We start from the raw sequence: 24,824 nt of genomic DNA on the forward strand, positions 1-24,824 counted from the left end.
ACCAATTGTTAGCGTGTGACTGTATACAGCATTGTGAACAGGTTGGCTTTATTTGCTCGAGATCTTTTGTGTTCATAGTGCGCGTAAACCCTTGATTGTAAGGTTGCATGTACATTGTATGGAACGCAAATAAAACAAATTAAGAACAGATTGCCAAAAAGGATTCCCAACCTACCCAAAAATCCACAAATGGATGGAGGTTAAATCTAGTTGTCATTTTTGTTTTGCTCCATGCAACACGTTAGAACGTTTTATATTCGACAGACAACTTGTCTTTAGTGATTGTTCTGCAGAGGACAGTATACCATAATTCCTGATTGGCAGCGTAGCTTTCAACCCCAACGACAATGTGTAACACAATAGACCGATTGCACCCGCTGACTCGGGAGACCTGTAGTGGGTATCAACCCCATAGCAACGTGTGTTTTGAGTGCTGTTTACAAACAGTAGTATTATACAGCAAAGTTACAGTATAGTACCCAGCACATCAGTAGTCTGAGTAGTACGGTACTGTCGGCTTTATTTTGGTAAATGATACTTCTGAAATTTGCTTGTAGCCCAATGCATGACACGGGCAAAGTGTCGGCTATCTGATAAAATCATGGCCTTGGCACAATCACCATGTTGTAATTTATCTTCCCAGTATCACAGATCACGTGTCTTTGGTTGAAGTATTTCAAATCATTGGTTATCTTTATAAAGCTATCATACATGCATAAAAACTAGAGCGCTGACTCGTGTACAAAGTGATGCCTGCTGGGCTCATCCGTGTTTGTGCACAAACCTATGGAAAACTCGAAATTAATTTTTGTTCGGCATTATTTTGTACGGCTATTTGCAAATCTGCGTCTGCATTCTAAAACGATACGTCAAAAAGCCGACACGCAAAGAACCAGAGCGCAAAGTCAGTAAATGAGCATTCATTTTGCTCTGCGCCAAAAATACACAAAAGCGCGCGCGCGTACCTATCCGTTGTACATGAATTTTGCTGTGACGTTTTTTTTTAATTGGATTTTATTGGTACCCGATGTGCACGACAGCTGCTGATCCAGAGCCGTCAATTCACTTACACCATTCATATCCATCATAAAGAGTGGAGAGGACATCGCGTCCGGGCATCGCGTCCAAAACGCATCTCGCGTATGCGTTTTTCAGGAGGGTAAATAACAAGCGTTGCAAACTTTGTTGCGTGCACTTTCAAACGGAGTTTTTAAAAACTGGTTGAGGTTATTTTGCTTCAATCGTCAGATTTTTAAAAAACTAAATTCTGCACTTGGAATGGCTAAATTTGGAAAGAATAATGTTTGAGCTTAGCCACACTAGTTTGGCACGGACTCTCACTCCCACTCCATCCTTAGCCACACATCCGTATACGCAATGTCTTGTCGGCGTATTGAACATTTCGGCGCACCTATTTATCATCGTGGGCGCAATTTCTTTTGCACACGAACATGACCCTTGACCCTTCTGCTTTCCAAAAACCATTTATTGAATGATATCACTTAAATTATTCAGGTATTTTCCACAAAAAAGATTGTTACACTTCTGTATGCCACATGTTGGATTTCATAATTATTCATTATATGAATGAATTTCAGTGCAATATTTCCTGTGAATATGTAAAATTAAAATTAAGACTATTTCATTTCCTTTTATTGACAATGTTCTTCAGTGTTGGCTCATCGAAATCAGACGGAAAACACGTGGACAGTTTAGACATCATTATATTTAGGCCTACAGGCAAAACTTAATTGTGAGTCTTGGTGGAATTCTCAAATTTTTACACACTGAAGCAATCACGATTGAACAGACCCAAAGTGAAAATATTGCCTGAGCAAGACTGCGTACACAACAGGTGTGCAAAAAGATAAATAAAAAAACACGTACACAAACAAGTTAACATTATCGATTTTGAGTGAGTTATTTTAATAAGGAACGGGTCAGCTCCGAAAATGACGTTCTTGCATTTTCTGTTTATTTTTGCTTGTTTTTGAGAGGAAGTCCGAGGTTTAGCCGCTGTCCCATAAGAAAAAGGTTTTCTCCATACTCAATGTTGACTTAAATCGGCACACAGCATCACGCCCCTCCTGAAACGCAGCGCACCACCATTAGAGAAACATTCGCTTTAAAATAATCAGCTATGGATGTACATACTGCATCAAAAGACGCACTGACTTCCCGTATGTTGTACTTGGGCGTTGCATTTGGAAAACAAAATTAGATATCTATTCTCTCTTATTTTGAATGTTCTACAACATGGATTCAAAATTTCTGCGCCCAGGACGGTGACAAATTTTCTCCGCGCGGAGAATGAGAAGTTAGTTCTCTAGTTTTTATATATATATATAGCTCTGTGGTTGTCTTGATAAATTTTTGATGAACGAATAAAATGTAGTTAAACTCTTCAGCAACCAGGAAAGAAAAAAAGAAAAATATCGAATTGATAACCACGGCTTGTGTAATGCAGATAATTTTCCCACTGCGCTTCGTTAGCTGTGACCCCGTCTGACATATTTCCTTCACTGATATCTGTATCCCTAAAATGAAGGAAATTTCACTACCCAGAAAAGTAGCCATTTTGAAAATGCATCCCTCTGCAAAACGGCTAAAATAGCGCCACTTTCAGACCCAATTGATGCCAAATTGCTCAGAATTGGAAGCCCTGAGTCCGCGTCAGAGGTTCAGTGCCATATTTCTTCTATTCCCCAATCCCATGGGTCTGTTCGGGCGCTGAGCGACTCTTAAGAAACTCTGTTTTTTGTGGACGCCGTGTTTCTGGACTGGTCCCCGTCCCTATCTGCTACGAACAGGAACAAAAAATGTTTTGAAATGAAATTGACAGTCATTTGGTACGTATTCATCACATAGGCGCGCAAGTTTAAGCGCGTTTGACGCGGAGCACGCTGAATACACGCAACGAATTTAGGAAGTTTATGAAACGAGTGGCTCAGGTTTAGTCTTCACTGGTTCCGTTTGAGGAGACTCCGACCATGCCGACTGGTATCAGTAAAACCAAAGACTACGCCGAAGCCACCCGTTTCGTAAACGCCCGTAGTCTGGTATGCACATTGATTTCCAATGGGTATGCGTCTATTGGCGTTTTCAAAACGGATGGCTTGGGCTTAGCCTTTGGCTTCACTGGGTCCAGTTGGCATGGTCAGAGTCTCCTCAAATGGCTGGAACCAGCGAAAACAAAGCCTGAGCACTCGTTTCGTAAACGCCCTAAATCAAAAGAATAAAAATCTAGATGGGAAATGCATGCGCGCGAGCCATTGCTTGTGCAGAGAATTTTCATGTGCTAGAAGGTCACATGAACAGGGCGACGAGCAATGGGCAAAGATAAAGCCCGTACAAAAACTACATTGCACAGTTTTGGTCTTTTTGTATGCATTATATGCAGCCGGATACTGCCATTTAATATTTAAAATGCTATCCGTGTACATGTATGTAACGACGATATAAATCGCAAAATACAAAATAGTGCCTAGTTGAAATAAATATTACCTGTCCTTTGTTTTCACACAAAGAAATGTACAAAGAACTAATCTGTGAAACGGAAGGTCAAATTTAAAGTTCTTCTTAAACCTCTATATTAACCATAAGATCTCATTCTATACAAGGAACGTTTGCTCAAGGGCTACATAACATTCGGTGTGTTTATTGAATGTTGAATTTTTCTGCCAGGCATAAAATGTGAACTTGTATTATGGGAATTTTACTGAGCAGTGTCACGACAATTCACCCCAGAATTTAAGTATATCGGCCTATTACATGGCTAGAAGTGCACCACAGTTGAAAACGAAGCTTTCGGATCATTGCTATACTCAATATGCTATTTGAATTCCGTCTCGCGATTTCACATTGGCCAGGCCAACACGAGCTCGTTTTCATAATGCTGAGGATCACTTAGACTGTATAGGTTTGGATGTTGTACGAATGGAACAAAGACTACCTGAGTCAATGGAGGCTTTGCTGCTCCAGTTTTGCTGGAACATTGCAGAGTGCAATGGTGTGGTGGGGATTTATTGTCCTTTTACAAGCACCAGTTTGGAATATAGTCGTCTGACTTTATTTCCTTGTAGCCCTTTAGTTGTTGTCTTACCTAAATCGCATGATCTGATTTCAAGTAGTGGTGGGCCACTTGCCGCATCAGATCAATCCCGTTGCTGGCCTTCACCAGTCGGGGCATCCCAGGCGTGCTCCAAGGAGAGGGACACATTACTTCCAGTCATCTCCTGAACGGTGCGATGTACTTTTACGGAGAGGAAGTGGGGCATTGAAGATGGCTGCTTGCTGTTACACAGACGAAACACCCCCCTCTGCAGCTGTACACACTACCAAGACATCTTGAGATGTGTATATCAGGCCCCCGTTATCGTGAGATTTATCATATGAAGATCTAATTAATTCAGGAGCAAGACCGGTCGGTTGTCACACAAGGGAATCAATGCACTTGACGCATTGGATCGTTTTTAGGAGCTTTCTGACTACATACCCTGCAATGTGTGTAATTACATTGCAATCGAAATCTGTGAGTGTGCCCGAAGATCGAATAGCGGATGGAATGGTGGTCGAAGTATCGGGTGTTTGTGGCAGTGCCGAACTCAGCATTATGGTGTCATCTTGGCTTGTTGCATTGGTGTTGGAAGATGGGTTAATGTGACACTTTTAGAAGTTGTGCGCGTCTGTTTTGAGGAAGAGGAGGGTACAATATTATATTACATGTATTTGCAAACATTGTGCTACATCCATTTTGCAAGCATCTCCAACGTAAGTTAAAATCTTTACATCCTTTAAAATACATAATTGGTTAATGTCTCACTTGAACTGTGTGACGGAGGGATTATTGTTTTGTCCACCTCTACCCCTAATAGCACCAAGAGACAATTCAATGTGATCTTTGCTGCATTTGTAGGTTAGCAGGAAACTGGAAAACAAAAACCAAATGATGGGATCGATTGAATTGCTTCAGTGCAGTATTGAGGGCTACGTAATGTCATCAAATGTACCAGACCTACAATCCTGGACAACTCTCGTTGGGCCTCCAAGCCCCAGACCCCCTTTCAATGTTGGGTCTATGTGCGTGGTCTGCGCTCCAGCTAGGCATGACAACAAGTTGATCGGTGACTCCACCGATCAACTTGTTGTCATGGGGGAGGTGGCTGGAGAGCGTACGGCTATTGCCAAGTGTCCCAATAGTTTCGCCCAGGGTTGAAGGTACAAACACAGTTGACAAGGTACATGTACCTGACGAGGTACTGAGTTGAACCATGTCATCTGGAACAAGTTGTTCCTTTTTCGGACTGCGAACGATGCCCTTCACAGATGCAAATCTGGTTGTTAACTGCCTGTTTGTTTTCTGCAACTGTTTGTGGTGGTGCGCTCCTGAGCTTCCTCAAGGAGTCATCATTTGAGGACAACTGTATATGCATGCTCAGCCAGTACGTGCTCGCCAGAGCCAAACGCCTTATCGGCTAAGATCTGAGACAGGTCTTCCATAGGAGGGCTTTCTCTCTTTTTTGTTGGCGATTGAAGTCCAGGCTCGAGACAGAGATTTGGCTGAAAAACATGACAGTTTAACAAGGGAGACAGTGAAACCACAAACTTTATTCCATGCTTACGTAAATTTGACGTTGCATTAGATAATTCAATTGCCATTACCGACTTAAAGTGATCTGGATAGTCTTCAAATATGGATGGCACAGCATCTGTCTCACAGAAATGCTCTCCCCCATCGCACTTGAATGCATTCGTCAGGAAAGTGATCGCGGCAGAGTCTGCTGTTCTTTATAGGTTACCTTTTAAGACCTGTCTCTGCTGGTTCGCTTTTTTCTTTATGGCTAGATCTTCATCCGCTTTGGGTCTCCATAGGGGAATCTGTATTGAATGCATGGAAATAACCCCTCCATTTTACACGGTTTAGGGTATTGTTGAAGTCTACTAACAAAAGATAAAATTGCCAAATAGATGACCCTACAAGGAAATATATTGATTTTCAAAAACACGGGTAGAGCGTTTGGAGGTATAAGGGATTCCAACGGTAAATGGTGTTTGGTTAAAAAATGGGGGATCCAAAAACATTATTCATTCTTATCCTCTTGGGTTATCTTCTGGGATTGAAACATATCACCGCTGCCGGAGGAATGTTCTCCACCAGGGATAAAAAAGAGCTGATATTCGAGGTACCCTCTTAGGATGATTCGATGACGAAAATCCAAACTGATAGTTCTGAAATCTTTTGAACAGATCTGTCCAAATTAAAAAGCTTAGTTAGTGTTCACATGACCAATGGCTGCACCCCATTGATCTCCATTATGATTCTTATTGGATCTCCATTATGATTCTTATTGGACGCATTGATCTCCATTATGATTCTTATTGGACGCATTGACGCAGCATTGATCTCCATTATGATGGAGATCAATGCTGTGCCCAGGCAAACCTGAGTATTTTACACGCTTCCGATCTATCCGTTTGTCTTTTGGTATCAATGAGTATGGTCTTCGTGTACACGCCAAATACGTGCAAGAACCCGTTGGAAAACTATACCATCTGTCTTTCTTTCGCCGGTGAGGGTGCACTTCATGTCAGGGTGGGTAGGGACCGGAGCTACGGTTTAATGTGTGCCATTAACCCTAGCAATTAAGTTGTTTTACGATTCGAAAAACTCCAAACTATATAATTATTGTAAAGCTTGAATTTTCTCAATGATATAAGAAAGAAATAGATAAGTATGATTTAATGAGAATGTTACACTTAGCATGTAAATAAAATAGTAACAAAGAAAATGTTGATTGAAACTATTTTACAATGATAAGGAACATCTCATATAAACAAAGTGTTCTTACAGGCGAGAACTTGGCAAGGTACTACTGTGAAGACCGCTGGACTCCACAGATGGCAGTTCAGTCCTTGGCGGTGCAAAAAATGAGCTGCAACGGGAACGAAGACCGCGTCCAATAAGAATGACCAAGTTTGAGACGATACTGCGAGGGCGTGATGACCGTCGCAAATACGGGGACTTGATGATCCCACAAACTTGAACTGGATTCAGTTCACAAACTGCCTTTTCCGGATCAAGATTCAGCCCCGCACTTCACTTGTTCTGGACGAACTCTTCTTACAAGTGTCGCTCCACAGACGACTCTCCACCACAGGTTGAAATGGTGCAGAAGTCAACAAGTCAAAGACTTCTCACAGCCCACATATGGTAGAATTGCCTTCCAAAATTTCTCTTGCGGTGTGCATATCTCTCTTGCCATTTCCCTATTTTATAGTCTACAACTGTTCCAGAGATTTCTATCATTACGTAAGTTTCTCAAAGTACATTTTTAAGCATTACTTAATCTTACGAGAAACTTCCAAAAAATCCATTATATAACTAGAAATATCGTTAGTTTTCCCGCACGTACGACGAGAATGTTCATGACTACTCATTACTGTGGCCTGGGGTCAAACGCAGGTCACACACAGAATCACGTGGGCGGTACCATTACATAATTTGCCACACGTACAGAGATTGTGCGCGTAAACATAACGGTGTCGAATATCTATTGCAATGCTTCGACAAGATTGTGTTTCAGAGGGAAGTTACTGTTTTAATAGCGCTTTCAGTCACTCAGGCTTTGCCCCAGTAACTATAAGTTTATTCATAACCTTTATTATTGACCTTTATTAATCAGCATCACATTACGGAGTTAGTTAGGAACAAGGTCCCGTTTTAGAGGCAGGAGGAAGCCGGAGTACCCGGAGAAAACCTGCCAGACCGAGTATATGAACTGGAAACCAAATGCACATGAAGCCTTGGCTAAGCTGGGACTCGAACCCAGACCTCATTGGTGCAAAGCGAGGACAGAACAGCTACGCTAACCCCCGCCCTCTTCTGTGGGAAGGGCGAATAAAACACATACCTACCTATTTTTAATGATTATCATCGATAAATGATTTCATGGCAATTTATTTCAAATCCGTGGTTACTGTGTATTTAAGTTTCAAATAAATCAACAATTTATGGTGAACTTATGGATAAACCCATATTCTCTTGTCCAGGCAGTGCAATGCTGCCCTCACTGAATAGAAATGCACAGCGCCTGTTGAGAGACCCCAATTTGGCAAAGATTCATTGTAGCAAAATCTAGGAACTCAAGGAAGGAGGCCTTGTCCGTACTGTTGTCCACCAAGGAGAGACCGGAACCAGAGTCGCAATGGTATATTCCACATAATGTGTGCCAGAATGACAAGTCCCGCCTTGTCTTCAATTTTGCCTTTCGAGGTGAATCCTTGAACGAAAACCTTCAGGCCCTACTCTTGTGTCATCATTAGTTGGTGTCCTCCTCTGATTCAGAAAACACGCAGTGGCCATATGTGGGGACATCAAGACGAAGTTTCAGTGCACTTTGGAAGCCGACCGATCTATGCTAAGCTTTCTCTGGAAGGAACCCGACTGTGATAGGGTACCTGAAAAACTTGAATGGAACGTCCTTCCATTTGGGACAACATGCAGTCTGTGCTGTGCATCCTTCGCTCTCCAGAAGCACGTAAGGAAAACGTAGTGGAACTAGACGTTCTTCGTCGTAGGATGTAGAGTCCTGGAGGCTTTTCATGTAGAAAGTTGTCTTGATGGAAAACCCACAGCTGATGAGGCCAAGCAGCTTTTGGGAAAGTTGTGTGAAGCCCTTTGTGCTGGCGGACTCCCAATTGTGAAGTGGGCCAGTAACAAGCTTGCAATGGTCGCCGACCTACCATGTGAAGCTCTGTCAGACAACACAACTTCAGCAGTGATACTCCAGAAGAAGTCGCCTTGGGTCCTCGCCGGAATTTTGAGAGGAATGTCCATCCTTACCTGCAGGGCAGTGCTAAGTGACGTCATGTTTTGTGTAAGAAAGGATCCAGCTGGCTATCTGATGCCATTCATGGTGAGAGGCAAGATATTGGTTCAAGAATTGAAGTGACCGTGGGGCTGGGATGATGAAATTCCTGATGAAGGCGAGGAAGGAATACAGGCCAAGCATTTAAGGTGGTGAGAAGAACTTGCCCAACTTAAAGACACCAGCTTGCCTCAATGCTACGCTCTGCTTGATTTCAACCCAGCCACCAGCAGCTACCAGCTGCATGTATTCACTGATGCGTCAGAAAAGGCCTACGGGGCGGTAGGGTACCTGTAAGCAATGAATGAAGTCAGTGAAGTCTCAGCTCAATTTGTAATGGCTAGATCTTGTTTGGTACCAAAGCGTGTACAGACCATGCGAAGATTGGAACTGATGGCTGCAGTAAGTAGAGATGAGTTGGTTGAACTGGAAGATGAATTGTCCATGAAAGTTCAGGGGCTGACGAATCACGTCACCAGGCGGTATGCAGAGTCGCAAAACAATCCCGCAGGTGACCTTACTCGAGGTCTCCCCTTGCAACAAATAAATGACAGCAGTCGATGGCACCGTCCATTCTTTCTGCTTCCATCTGAGACAGACTGGCTAAAAGAACCACTGAAGAGTGCCTGTTTGGAAGTGAAACTAGACTTCTTCACGGGGCTGATGGTGACGCCCTAAGAAAAACGCCCAGGGGTTGATGTTTCATGGTTTGATACTTGAGACGAGCTGATTGAAGGGTACAGTAAAGCTCTGTACCAATCCAAAGGGGAGGAGAGCCCTCCGTTCCTGAGTGCTGATGACCGATCCAAAATTGTGAGGCTCTTGTTCCAGTGGGTACAGACAGACTGCTTCCAGAAAGACCTAGCAACTTTGTCCGTTGGCAAGCCTGTATCCAACAAAAGTCGACTGAGCTGTCTCTGCCCTGAATATGACACTGAAAGTCCACTGATCCGGGATGGTGGGCGTCTCCGTTGGGCATCAGAGCTGGACCCCGATGCCAAGCATCCGATAGTGCTAGACCCCAAGTGTCATGGAGCAATTCTGAGTAATGAACCACAAGTATGTAGGGGAAGGTCGTGGTCAATTAAGGCGGAAACTGGGCTCATGAGAAAGTCGTAAAAATGAAATCTAAGGGACTGGAAGTGGTTGGGGTTGACCACACTATATCCTGGACTGACCACACTGACCTTCTGGAAGTGCACAGATGTTTTCTTAGAAATTAGATGGGAATCAGATGGGATATAAAGAGGAAGAGAGAGAGAGGAGAAGAGGGTCTTCGAGATTTTAACTTGCTTTGTATCACATCTGCTAGCACTACTGTAGAAATAAATAAGATACATGTAGATTAGCAGAGAAGCGTGATCGTGTGAGTTTGTCAGAAGTACAACGGTTTCGTCGTAAAGAAGATGAAACTACATTACACCAAGTATCCAATTACCCGTCTGCTCATTCAAGAGGCAGATTGCCGCTTGGGACATGGTAGTGAGGACATGGTTCTTGCCGATCTCCGATGTTGCTTTGGATAATACGAGGAAGACGGTCCATCAAAAGTCGACAAAGTCGGTGTGAGGGCTGCATCAGGTGACGTGGGAAACCCTCCATTCCCAAGATGGCAGATTTACCCCATCCCGATTTAGCATCGGAAAACCCGTCTTCTATTCTAGAGTTGACCAAGGCTTCCGATGAAATGACACCTAGCTTGCAGGGGCAGCTCGCCCAAGTATAAGATCCAATTCAAATTCAATCCACCGTCTGCTCCACATTTCAGTGGAACATGAGAAAGGGAGGTGAAGAATGCCTTGTATGCCATCCTTGGTAACCGGACTGTGTCTCTCACTGCCTTACACACCAGTTTAATTGATTGAGATAGAGGCTCTCCTCAACTCTAAACCCTTGGGATATGTGTCCTCAGATGTGGCCGAACCTGATCCAATCACACTTTTCACATTGCTCTTGGGGCGGTGAGACCAAGCTTCGTCACAGGTAATTTAATTACCCTTATCAGTATATCCATTGATGTCAATGGGTTAAGATAATTAATTTCTTGCTCTTTGCTCTTTTTCCTTGGGTTAGACTGCTTGGAAGGATGGATCTACATGTAAAATGTAATCTTCTGTAAGTTTATCCACCAACCGAACTGATATGTTATGTACAGCGAGCACCACCATGACCACGAAATAAAGTTTACTTTGAGCACACTGCAACCAACGAACATTGGCCCCAATACTCTTCAATGTATACGCGAAACTCATCGCACATGCATTGACACGACTATGGGAAGTCGGCACCGGCATTGCAACATTTATCGATTCGTCAGTGTTCACATTATGTGTCCAAGTTATCCGTCCCATCAATTTAATGTAATGAAATACATGTTTCACAATTTCATTTGCCTAAATGTAAAAGGCTTATTTCTCCATCATAGATAAATCTCCATCGCATAAACTGTCAAAGAACTAAGCATGGAAAATATATAATTTTGCTTATTTAACCCTTTTAGCTCCATTGTGCCAAAAAGGCACAAATGAAACACACCCTTTGCATACCAAAGCGCCAGATGAGCACGAAAATTTGGAACCACTTGGCTTCCAATGTGCCATTCGGGAACAATCTAACCGGCGGTTTGTCTAAAGCGTAAGGACGCCCTCACTTGAACATCCACTTCTCAATATCTCGGTTCTCACATTCTTCCATCTGACAAACAATCAAGCAGCTCCAAGTATAGACACTACTCCTGACAAAAGTCCGCCAATTCGTTCAGACAATAGATCCCTCTTTTCTTTGTAATTACAGACCCAGCTGAAACCTAGCTCCTGATGAGACCATGATCAAATTCAAGGGAACACTAGTGTTGCGCACCTGCAAATCGTGGAATTCTAGCGCCCCCTAGTTTTACTCGCTCTCGGTACTTGCATTTCTCAGGGTCTCTTATTTAGCTCAGCTATGCCTTATGGACGTGTAGCAGAGACGCTAATTTTGTATTAAGTTATTCATGCTGTACTGGCGTGATGGCGTGTTCCTTCACTCCTTTGTCCTTGTGTTTTCTCTGCTCAGTTTGGTATGTCGAAATTCCACTCCATGTGGCTGCGTGGTTGGGCGTGGTAAGGTTCCCTGAAATGCTAATGTCCAGAAACCTCAAACTTTGTAACTGTCAATCATTCGCCACAGATGACCGGGTACGCACTTTCACGCACCCGGCTCTACACTTTGTACACGTGACTTCAGATGGAAGATTTTCATTGGTTGAGCTGTTCAGCGACGCTCATATTTTATTAATCCCTAAGCCTCTAGAATCGAATAAATAGAGCAGATTTTCCGCAGGTGCGGCGGACCAAACCCTTATTGCGAGAGCGGAACCCAACGTAGTGCGGCGGTTGGACCCTTACCGAGAGAAGTGCGATAGTAACCATTCTTATGGCGAAGAAATGTAACCATATGAATGGCCAGCTAGCTTAGCTTGGACCGATGCGAGAGCGGTACGAATTAGCCCAGGGTGCTAGTGAGAGTCGTAGCGGCCCGTCACCGCTACGTCCGAACAGATTGCCGGGCGAGACACCCCCGTGTCCCTCGCCACCCTTGTCCTGCTAACTAGCCCAGTCCTCCCCGTCTCTACGCTGAGCCAATAATGGTGCATAGTGCGGCGACTTTATCATTGCGCTCATCACATTGCGGTCTGAGCGGCACTGCGGTCGGTACATACCGGCACTGGCCCCGTCCAGCCCTTGCTAGTCACCGTGGTGGTCCGGGACAGCTCCCACCACGGCCCGGCCTGATGAATGTAGCCTAGCTGTGCGATGCTACACACACGTACCGTACCCACTCCGGGCAACTGTGTGTTGTATGGTAGGATAAAAAGCGTGACACTTTTGACAAACTATGGTAACTGTAGTATATTTTTTGCTCTTCTAGACATATGTGTTCTAAATGCAAGAATAGCGTACATTTTTTATAACAGTCGTCACACCAATCGCACAGTGTCAAATCTTGGCTTTCGACTCTATTTGATCCAAGGCTTGCTGTCAATATGGAAGAGTGCAATGCCACATGTGCAGAAGAGCATCCATTGTGTGTCAGAAGATGTACAGCATTATCCAGGCAAAAGTGAGAAAACGCGCAACTGCATTGTTTGCAGCACCAAAGCTAAGAGAAAGCAAACCTGCATGATTTGCAAGACGTGTGATAAGCCAATGTGTGTCCTTGGATGCTTTGAGAAATTTCACTTCTAAAATCCCTTTAATCCGTCAACTATTTGCCCATTTTGAATGTTGCTTCCCCTTGACAAGAAATCCCCCCTGTTCAGCGTTGCAGTAGAAGCGGCCAGCCCGGTGCAGAATTATCTCCCAACATTGAAACGGGGGGGGGGTTGGAATCCTGTTAAATAATGGTAATTGTGTCTGCTGTTTCACGATAGACCTCTCATATCATCTTGGAATTTACTATTTGCGTTCGTTTTTTTTTAAAGTGATAACCAATAAGAAATTTTGAAATTCTGTTGTAAAAACATTGCATTCAGACTACATGATTAGGTTGATCTGATCTATATTGTCGCCGTAACTCTATTATCGATCGCGGTATCGGAAATTTTTAATTTTGCCTTGCCAGTGAGTTCCCAATCCGCAATATTTGCCCAGGTAATCAATTACTTATGGCTTGAGGATAAGTTTCATTCAAACAGAGAAACAAATTCTGCATGTTTCCGTACGTGTTGACAATTTTTAATAAAAGGAGTAATATTTCCGAAATTTGTAAATATTCTCCTTGACTGTGTCCGTCATTACCTACCGTCTATCTCTTTAACAGTTGTTTCTAACGCCACCCTGCCCTTGGATATCCGTTGCTGGGATCCTATATGTCAATTTCGAAGTAACCAAAGGCGTCTAAAGGAACATTTTAATTGCGAATGTACCCATTTTGGGGAAAGTCAAAACGAGGGCTTTTGCTCTGAAGAAAACTGCTTGGATACGTAAAGTGCTTCCCCAATCCCTTAACAATGGACTTGTATCAATCGTACTTTTACCCTCCTTGCCTGGGACAATTAGCGAATAATTACGTCGGCATTATTGTCACAATTGTTTTTTTTAAAATACAGTTTGAAGAATTTGCAATGGATATTTAGAATTTGTAACATAAATTTGAATAAAATAATTCAGGTCTTATGCGATGGGCATAATTCTCGGAGAAACAGAACACAGAAAGAAGACATTTTTAACAATACGGGCGACTCACAGTAGTGCGCCACCAAGAGTTTGCAACACGTTGGCCAATCACAGCGCGCAAAATCTGTCGACCCCTTCCAAATCTCGTTCCAATGAGAACGATTTTGCCGCGCCATGTCCCCACCGTGCCTTGCGCGATCTCCCCTCTCGTTCTTTCGGCGTATGGCATGTTTACGGAAAAGAATGGAAAAATGGAGTCAATTACAGGTAAAATGGAACATTATCGCAAAATAGGGCTATTTTTCTTCCTCTGAAAACAAAATCATTCTTTTTATGTTTATTTATTAAAAAACAAAGTGCTTTAAAGGCCATCGTAGAAACCATATATCGAAACAGCAATAAAGCGTCTCCACCTCCGCTTGCATACGGTCCGCACACAGATTTTCTAAGCTATCGTAGAGGAAAATAAATTGAATCACAAACAAATTTATGAATCAAGTTAAAAAGTAAGAGTTAACCAACAACAAGGATAGAATAACTCAGGAAGGTGAGCGAGCAATTTTCTATCGGGAAATGTGATAACTACCGCGATAATAGAGTAACCTATTTCACATGCCATCATCGTTCCGTAAAAATTATCCTCTTATTGTATCCGCCCCTAGTTGAAGTGCACCCCCAAATAGCAAAAGAAAGACAGAGGGTAGTGTACAATACAGCATGGTTTGAGGGAAGAAGTGGGAGTTGCTGGTCCCAAGGTGTAGGTCAGCTTGACTACCCCCCGACGCGAAGCGGAAGGAAGTAGTCAAACTGACCTACACCGAAATAAACCATGCTGTATTTGTTTCACTACACTTCAAAAATATTCAAACATAAATCTCATGTTAGGGCCTACTTGTACTCACAGACCCCATTGTTGTTTCTCAGCTGCTAAATTTTCATTTAATGATAGTGGAGTACAGATGTGCATAGAAACATAGCTTCAATAGTAAGGTGCTGACATACGTTTTGGGTCTTTACTCTAATAGTTATTAGGATACAACTCCAGACTGGTTCCGTAAAGATATTACATGACACAGACTGCATATTTACGCGGCGGGTTTCAGAGGGATTTTTTTTTATGCTTCCAAAAAAAAAACTACCACACGGCAGCGAGGTGGATACGCACCACTATGACGTCACCTGGTCGGGTATAAAAGCGGTGCGTTCGTTTATTAGCTTACACGTGTAAGGGTGCGTTCGATCAGCTTCCCTGAATACCCCAGTGTTGCACACATAGAAGCCTCGAAATGAGGCTAATCGAACGCTGCAGCGTATTCTCCAAGGCATGCTGGGAAAACGGTCAAGTCCCCGCCACGTTTGTTCTTTGATGTCCATGCTCGAACGTCCATCCGTGACGTCGTTACACCCGGGCAGCCTCCAGAGACCCGCCCGCCAGCTCAGGGTAGTGGTGGCTGACACCAGGGCAGGCACAAAGATCACGTGTAAGCTAATCGAACGCACCCAATGTCAAGCTTACACGTGAGCGTTCGTTTAGCCATCACGTGATCTTTGTGCCTGCCCTGGTGTCAGCCACCACTACCCTGCGCTGGCGGGCGGGTCTCTGGAGGCCGCTCGAGTGTAATGACGTCACGGATGGACTGTTCGTGCATGGACGTACTGTACATGATGGAACGTGGCGGGGACTTGACCTTTTTCCCAGAATGCCATGGCGAGTACGCTGCAGCATTCAATTAGCCTCATTTCGAGGCTTCCCTTGCGTGTAACACTGCTGTATTCAGGGAAGCTAATCGGATGCACCCCCTACTTCCCAGACGCGAGGTGGAATCAGCCAATGACGCGCTCCGATTTGTTCATATATATTTATGAGGTGTAGTAATAAGTTTTTTCAGTCGGGTTCTTCGGCGCGTTCTGCTTGTATGAAAAGACCATGTACATGTACATTGTACATGTACATGTACACAAATGTACATGTGAACAAATGCACATGTACTGTACATTAAGGAGTAAATTCGTTACGCGTCGTCCTTAGCGTGCTCCGCGTCAAGTGCGCCATTGATCTCCATTATTAACGCGTGCTTATGGGTGCATTCCACCAAATGGTCATATTTCTGTGCGCGAGCTTATTAACATTTGGTATCCCACGGGGTTTTTACAATAGGGCATGCCATAATCAGGAGGAATAGTAGAATTATTTCTACAAACCCCGAGATTGGGACTGATACAGTTTACAGTTCGGGGTATTTCATTCACAAAAATCCCAAATTGCGGGCCTTTTTTGGATAGAGGCGGGAGGCTACATTCAGAGCTGAGCGCATAGTTTTACTAATAGTTTGGAGGTATCTTCCGGGGAAAGGCGAAAAAAATTGTTGCTAACAACCATAAAATTGAAACGAAAACTGATCTATTGGCCATAATCTTGAATTTCCGGTGAGAAAACGGAGGCCAACCTCTTAACGAGAGTCAACATGCCTCACTTTTTCGGTCTGATTGTGCACTACTCCCTATGGGCGCGTGTTACCTGTTTGGCGTAGTGCACCCCCCCCATGTGTTTATATCTCTCACGTATATAGTGGTAAAGAAAAAGCGCCCTCTTTTATTACGGTGACAGTTGACCTCGGAGCCGGCGCTGGCCCTGTCGCGTTACACGACTTACTCCTGTGTTTCTAAGCGTAAAATACGGTACTACTAGAAGTAGTACTGTATGTTCGACTAATTACGACGTGTACGGTGTAGGCCTAAGCTTAGGCCCCTAATTTGAGTTTCAAGGAAAATGGCTCGGGTGAGTCGACCACCAAGGCCTAACGTCAAACTTAGGACCTTGTCAGTATATTATTATTACTTAGGCCTACATTTTTGTACTTCCCGAACGGTAAGGCCCTACTCCGTAGACCTGACGGGGCCATCTTTTTTGGGTTCCGTACGCTTTGCATTTTGAAAGCTGCCCAGTTAGCTAGCTTAACCCATTGCCCACCAGATAACACATTTTTGGCGCTTACTTAAGGAAATGTTCCCCTAAAGAAACTTTTGTAATAGCTAACATGTGGAACTGCTGTTATTGAATTTTGTAGCGTTTAACCTAGTATTACTATTAGCTTATATTTTAGGCCATGAGAGTGAAAATTTTAGATTTGCGTCCAACGCCCGCATGGTCAAAAACACCCCGCCGAAAAAGTTCATTATTCAAAAAAAAATTCATTATTTCAGAAAAATGCAGGAATAAAAATCCCATTTCAAATCCTTAATTATACAGCATTAAGGGTCCAAAATGCGTATCTACGCCCTATACTACACGAACAATCAAATTCTGTAAGACTGTACACATAAAGCACTGCCCTGGCCCGGCCGGGGAATACGTACATGTAAGTATCCACCGAGCACGGACATTACTGTACATGTACTTTACATGTGTACATGTAAATGATGTACATGTACAAGCAATCCCGTTAGCGCTGCAAGGCCATGCAGCTTCTGTCCCATTGCATGTCAACTTGCCTTGGCCGGAACGCTGTATCCAATCAAAACTTGTTCTGTTTGACAACTTGATGACCTCATTTGCCTTATATGGACTGTGAGGTTGTGGCTACTTACGGCTGGCATGCCAATTGTTGAACTAAATCCATGCATTAAGCGCAGTTGAATGTAGGGAGAATTTAGCAGTGTCACCTACCAGGAAATGCAGTATATTGCATGTTGCTGTTGATCTTTTGTGAATTTTTACTACGTACTTTACATATTCATCGCACTTGGCCACTTCGCGCTCACCATCATGCACAAAAGCTGATGAATAATGAAAAAGCCTTATGTTTTTCCAAAATGTTCCGGACGCAAATCTAAAACTTTCATTCTCATGGCATTATTATTGGCAAAAAGTGAGGTTCTTTGTACAATCCTTACCTCCCATCCCGCAACAATCCGCACACATTTACGTACTTAGTACATTCTCTGTGGCCGTACGTTACGAGACAAAAACAGGCTCAGAAAATTCGCGTAACCAACGTTTATGTTGCTTTGGATACAGACCGCCACAATAGACCTCGTCACTCTGGTAGCTACACTATATAGGGGAACTGAACGTTTGGATTATATAGGGGAACTGAGCGTTTGGATTATATAGGGGAACTGAACGTTTGCATTATATAGGGGAACTGAACGTTTGGATCATATAGGGGAACTGAACGTTTGGATTATATAGGGGAACTGAGCGTTTGGATTATATAGGGGAACTGAACGTTTGGATTATAAAGGGGAACTGAACGTTTGGATCATATAGGGGAACTGAACGTTTGGATCATATAGGGGAACTGAGTGTTTGGATTATATAGGGGAACTGAGCGTTTGGATTATATAGGGGAACTGAACGTTTGGATCATATAGGGGAACTGAGCGTTTGGATCATATAGGGGAACTGAACGTTTGGATCATATAGGGGAACCGAGCGTTTGGATCATATAGGGGAACTGAACGTTTGGATTATATAGGGGAACTGAGCGTTTGGATCATATAGGGGAACTGAGTGTTTGGATTATATAGGGGAACTGAGCGTTTGGATTATATAGGGGAACTGAACGTTTGGATCATATAGGGGAACTGAGCGTTTGGATTATATAGGGGAACTGAGCGTTTGGATTATATAGGGGAACTGAGCGTTTGGATCATATAGGGGAACTGAACGTTTGGATCATATAGGGGAACCGAGCGTTTGGATCATATAGGGGAACTGAACGTTTGGATTATATAGGGGAACTGAGCGTTTGGATCATATAGGGGAACTGAGCGTTTGGATTATATAGGGGAACTGAGCGTTTGGATCATATAGGGGAACTGAACGTTTGGATCATATAGGGGAACTGAGCGTTTGGATTATATAGGGGAACTGAGCGTTTGGATTATATAGGGGAACTGAGCGTTTGGATCATATGCACCACAGCTCAGTCCCTTGTGTGTCATCATTGACTAACGCCAGTTCCAACCAGTCTGTGTTCTGGAGAAGCAGACCGTTACGAGTCTCGGCTTTGAACCCTAACATCTTGATCATGACCCCTGACCAACTCTTGTCGGTCGGTGGTCCGATATCAATAAAACTGATATATCAAATTTTTTTCGAAGAATGTTTTTGAGCTCAGAACCAATGCCAAATACCTTTTGCGGTTAGGGGGCTTAACAATTGGTCCTAGCCGTGCAGCCGCCATAATAAGTCTGCTGGAATTTGTCAGCTTTTTAATCTTCCCCAGACAAAAGAGCACCTGACAACACCAAGATAAGAACGGTATATTCAAATGTAAAGGCGTGCATACTCCAGACAGTCTTCAATCTGAGCAGCCGGATTCATTGATAGTTTACCTCATTTACGTATCAATAAAATCTTTTAAGTCTGGCCAGTCCACATTTGGAATGCCCAGCATCACTGATGGCTCACGTCATTTTAATGTGAATGTGCACTCCGAAGTCTCGCCAGTCCATGATCACTACAAACAGCTCTATGGTTCGCCTCTCAATAAAAAAAATAATGCACAACTTATGAAGTCCCAGCTTGCCAGCGACTGGAACGGCAGGCGTTATTGACAGTTCAGTTCTTTTATACCCAAATCAAATGACTTGCTAAACCTGCCCCCCCCAAAATGGGGTACAGTTTTCAAGTTTGGACCATGCTGTGGTAGGAAAGCGTTAGTGCTCATCGTATTATAAGGCCGATTCAGGTACATGTATGAACCAGTCTTTATAATGCTGAAGTACATGTATTCAGTTTTCAGCTCCGTTTTGATTCAGCCTACTTGGGAAACAGTTGTCCATAGCAGTTTGGGTAATTTCCAAGATAAAAGCATGGGACATGTGGGCTGTGAAGTTATCAGTCTCAGTTCAGGTGTCAGGGATGATTTGGATCATTGTAGTAGAGCATTGTTCCAGGTATTTTGGGACTTGTTATGCTAACCAGCATGCTGACCATAAAGAGGGCACATTCTGCACAATCCGACATTAAACACTGGGGTCTTGGGGAAAGACTAAGTGATTGACAAAGCCATGAAATATTACAAAGGGCACACAAAAGTTTAAATCATCTAAGGTTTTGCTCCAGGTGTAGATTGGCCAGTTTTGATGTCTGGAATGCCACACATTCTCGTGGGCTGATTTCGGAGCCACATAAAGCAACAGTGTTACTGTACCATGACAACACTATTAGACTGTGTGTCTGTTTATGGCTTTTGATTTTTCCCAGATTTCTTTAAAGGATTTAACCTTTAGTTATGATCATTTATGGCAAAATAAAAATAACGTGGACCCTTCAAAGGAGCGTGAAAATGGTTAAGGGCAACTGTAAAGGTTGGGGATGGGCCTACCTTGGGCCAGAGGAAATCAACTGCAAAAGAAGTGCTGTATGACTAGCACGAACATTTTAACAAGTCCGTGAGACTGCAATAGTTGCCAGCAAGATCAGACAGTCGGCAAGAGCAGAGAAAGCTGGTGGTGTCAAGATCCAATTCATGAAAGGGAAGTAGGAGGTTTATTGGGCCGAACACTGTAATAATACATTCATTCATTAGAGTTTCTCTTGAGCGACCCGCATCAAGTACAACTTTTGGAAAAGGCACATTCTTCTTTCACCAAATACTTTATTATAAATTATAGCTTTATTTTTTGTCATTTTGTTGGCACTTGTGATATATATCAATTTCAATGTTAAAGTGATATCGTTTATACGGATATCAAAGCAGAATAGATACATCAGATATTATCGATACATCTGCATGTGTTAGAACATTCCAAGAAATAGAAAAGGTACTTTTCTACAATCTAAAAAGAGAAGGGCAGTGCCGAGACATGTCAAATATTATGGGAAACAAATTTTTTCAAGAATGTAATAGTTGAACCAAACAAATGCTTAAACTCCTGAGCCAAAAATTCAAGTTGTAGTCCCGTACATTTGTACACAGTTTCAATTGTGTTGATTTACCTAAAAAGAAAAGGTACATGTACAGTGTATATGTATGTTCAGTTTTATACATGTACACGTAGCCACGCCGATTGGACATGTTGGAGCTGGTCAGGGATCTCCCCCACAGTGTTCCACTGTCAGGCACTAAGCCTGATGAAATAACCCACCGACCAGCAACTTAAACCCAGAGTGACCACAAATATTCAATCTTTTGTATCATTTATGTACATACAGGTAATGAAAGCTACAAGATGTCCCACTGATGAGCTCTCCTTCACGAATTGTGCTATCATTTCAGCAGGATATTTCGATGAAAAGACTAAGTAAGTCAAGATTTAACAACAAAATCAGAAAAACTATTTTGTACATTTTCGTTAGATGTACACATGGGCTTAATCTTTTCCTTCAAATCAGTACAGCCTTTTGTGAGGCTGAGGTTAAAATGTTGATGGTTTTTTTATGTTATCATTGTGGCCTTTTTGAGGCGTAAAGCTAAATGTGATGGTTTTTTTTATGTTATCATTGTGGCCTTTTTGAGGCGTAAAGCTAAATGTGATGGTTTTTACGTGGACTGGAGAGGAAGGGGAACAGGACAACAGACCCAAAAAGTGGTCCTCCTCTGTAAAACCAAACAGTTTGGCCCTTTTTGGTCAGGGAGGGACACATTCCCTCCCCCAAGCCACTGCTCCCTTAGGAGTTAGTGAAATGGAATCAATCCAAGAGCAACATGCTCCAGCCAGCATGTTGTAGAGTAAGTGATGTCAGCCAACGTTGGCACATTGCCAAGTTTTTATGTCTTCAGTGTCATTAACTTCAGGCAACTTTCAAGTTTATACATCCAAGTTGCAAGTGAAATGCTGTCATTATGTTCGAAAACAAGACGCAAACCTCGGTTTCAAAGTGGACCTTGTTGAAGTTTTGCTTGATCTTCGTACTTCAGCAATGATCATCACAGTTGGTTGCTGCATTGTTATTGTTAAAATGCTTCATACATCTAGATGTAAATATATTTAGTCTAAACTGATTTGGAAGAATGGAACAGATACAGTACAATGTACTTTGTATTTGGAAACAATTGAATAATTTTATGAACTTCATTCAAATGACGCTCTTTGATAAGGTTACCGTATCTTTGGTTTCAGGTTAGCTTAGCAGCAGTTTTGTGATGTTTGCAGCATATTTCATTGTAGACAGAGAAAAAGTGAAATAAGTTTTTAATTTTTGCTTTTACTAGGCACATAATGGTGAAAACGTCCCCCAGCTCAGAATACGTTTTCAGTGTAAAAAGCTATCCAGGTATGCAGCATGGTACAGTTGGATTTAGCCTACTTCAGGTGAGCCAGTTAAGTAAACTGAGTTGTTACATACAGTATGTCTAATTGTACATGTACGTGTTTTTTTATAGAAATCAATATCACCTATAGACCATTTTCACCCACGTGACTAAATGTAAACAATACCGCCACGTGTGGACTGCCTTGTCCGCGGTCATCGCATATATTCCTACAGCCAGCTTCAGCCGCGTACGAGTGCACATGTGAGCGCTGCATGTTTGACTAGTTTACCTTGAATAAGTAGATTACCATCACAACACTATGCACTCATTATCATTGCAACACATCGCAGTCCAGCACAATTGTGACATCACACGAAAAAGGTCTACAGTAGGATCTGAATTACATGTAGGATGAGTTAGCGAATCCACTACTTGCATGAAATTCATGGAATCCATTATAGATACATGTACCAACATATTCGATACCATATCCGAAGCAATGGATCTAGAATCAACATCAACATTGACACTGAAGTCACCAGTTATAATTAACCCCTTCCCCCCAGGATATTTTTACCACAACCTACCTGGCTGCTGGGATTATTTTTCCCATTTTGCTAATTGCAACCTCAGACACCTATATTGGCCACCAGGCCTTATCTGCCAAGTTTGCTAGGTCACACACTGCGCACAGCCCGGCTCTGTGTGGTCATGAACCCTGCTGGGGTATTTGGATCCCGTTCAACAAAATATTAGGTACCCCGCACTTGCCTTGCCCACGCGACAACACTAACTACCAAAGGACGCTCAGTCACAGCGAAGAGTGCAGCGCCCGCTAAGTTCACACGGTCTATGCTTGCTTTTAGCAGGCACAGTGGCTCGTGTATCCACTTCCCAGTAGTCCATGCATGCCCAGCATCAATGCCCAGCCCCAACTTGTACATAGAGTGCACTTGTGACCAGGCCGCCCCTGGTAGTGGGGTGGTAGGTCCATCCTCCAGTGATAGAAGATGAGGCACTCTCCCTTGACTGATTCCCCCAAAGAATTCAGTCGGAAACCGGATGTTGATTTAATTGGTTGATTGATTTAATTATTATTTGTGGCTTTCATCTCATCAGCTTCTCTCGGTAAACATTTCCCTGTATGCAAAATTGTTGCATAAGTGTTTACAACCAAAGATATTTATTGTATACAAAATACAACACATTTAATACACTTATCCATCTAGTGTACACAATGTTGTAAAAATGTCAAGTTGAAACATTGTATCAACACTTTGTGTTAAATAATTACCCTGGTGTGGTGGCTTAGCAGTGATGTAGCCTAAAGTGGTGCAGGAACCCTGTGGCAGGCAAGTTCCCCCAAAGCTTGAGCTAATGCAAACATAATTCACAAAAGTGGCATGATAAATAATATTCTTAACTACAGGGATTATAGAACTGCAGTATGAATACTTGTATAGAATGCACACTGCATAAAATATTGACAGCGTACCCCATCTTGTAAGTAAGCACACTATGAAAGCAATGGCCGCGCGACCCACCGGTGCGAGTCGTACACACGAGGCCAACAGCGCACACCACGTCCGACGTAAATGTAACGTAACATGCTTTGTGTGTATACATATACATGTGTATAACGTATGCCACACTGCAATCTATCGCAGAAGAATCCCCAACAATATGATCATAAAACCACTCAAAAAGTGAATCAAAATCCCACTATCCTTATGTATAAGATCAACTGATATGCTCTATAATGATCAGCGGTTATGAGGATGATAAGCCCTGTGAGGGTACTTAACCACAAAAAGTACAGAAAGTGAAGAATTTTGGAGCAAAACTTTCTTACCTGGGCGTTGCTCGATCAGCAGCGAAATGGCCGCACCCGAGAAAGTTCTCGAACGACCAACGCCCACAGCCTTAAGGCACTGTTCATAGCGAGGATCCCGGACATATTGCTCCGCCATTCATAAAAAGTGTAAATGTGGATCATTCCAAACCCAAACTAAGGTAACACATTGGAACTTCCCATGGAACACTAGCAAAACAATGTTTACAATTAGTTAATTTATAATTGAATGTCAATTAAGAGGTATAACCTTAATTGGGACATAAATCGTGATTCCAAAAGGACTGTTTGTTATAGTGGATGTTCAGGCTTATGTCATGGAAAGTGTAGAGTGGTTTTCGGCTGCATTATTAATTAGATAAATAGTTTTCCATGCGATAAATTAGAACTACAAAGTACAGGTCACTACACACTTAACAAGTTTTATTTCATCTAATACTCAGTGAAGATTTCCCGTAAAATTCCCCTAATGTTTTATTGTGCGCAAAGTTTGCTCATAATTTTGTTGCACATTTCTAAGTTGTTTTTTTGCAAGTTCTATTCAAATCCCCTTTCTGTATGTAATGATATTTATAAACAGCCCCTTCTAAGTAAAGTTTGAACCAACCCATGAAAACTATCTTTCCAAACTAATCCTCCCCATAATTATAAAATAAACAGACACAAGAAAAACACAAGACAAATTTTTCTCACTTTTCTTCTTCTCTTGACGATTTGTCATTTCTTTTTTTTTCTCTCATCC

The 24,824-nt window shown here is 42.7% G+C and overlaps 1 protein-coding gene and 1 long non-coding RNA gene across 2 annotated transcripts in view; one reads left to right on the forward strand and one right to left on the reverse strand.

The window, feature by feature from the left end:
• Positions 1–3,242: 3,242 nt before the first annotated feature.
• On the reverse strand, positions 3,243–8,627 carry LOC147795378 (uncharacterized). The gene is made up of 4 exons (XR_015423951.1): positions 6,849–8,627; positions 5,799–5,877; positions 5,248–5,559; positions 3,243–4,685 (listed from the first exon to the last, which is right to left on the reverse strand). It is a non-coding gene; the product is annotated as an uncharacterized LOC147795378 (long non-coding RNA).
• An 8,009-nt stretch (positions 8,628–16,636) lies between these two features.
• Positions 16,637–24,824, forward strand: part of LOC147795379 (vesicle-fusing ATPase-like) — a 62,712-nt gene continuing 54,524 nt past the window's right edge. Inside the window, exons 1-3 of the mRNA XM_087131976.1 lie at positions 16,637–16,802; positions 21,189–21,277; positions 22,189–22,288. Of these exons, the coding sequence (XP_086988102.1) occupies positions 16,794–16,802; positions 21,189–21,277; positions 22,189–22,288 (198 nt within the window). The 5' untranslated portion in view covers positions 16,637–16,793. The remainder of the gene's footprint in view (positions 16,803–21,188; positions 21,278–22,188; positions 22,289–24,824) is intronic.

Source organism: Acanthaster planci, unplaced genomic scaffold (assembly GCF_054643075.1).
Source record: "Acanthaster planci isolate LZ-2023a unplaced genomic scaffold, COTS_SCS Contig43, whole genome shotgun sequence".
Classification (NCBI taxonomy): Eukaryota; Metazoa; Echinodermata; class Asteroidea; order Valvatida; family Acanthasteridae; genus Acanthaster; species Acanthaster planci.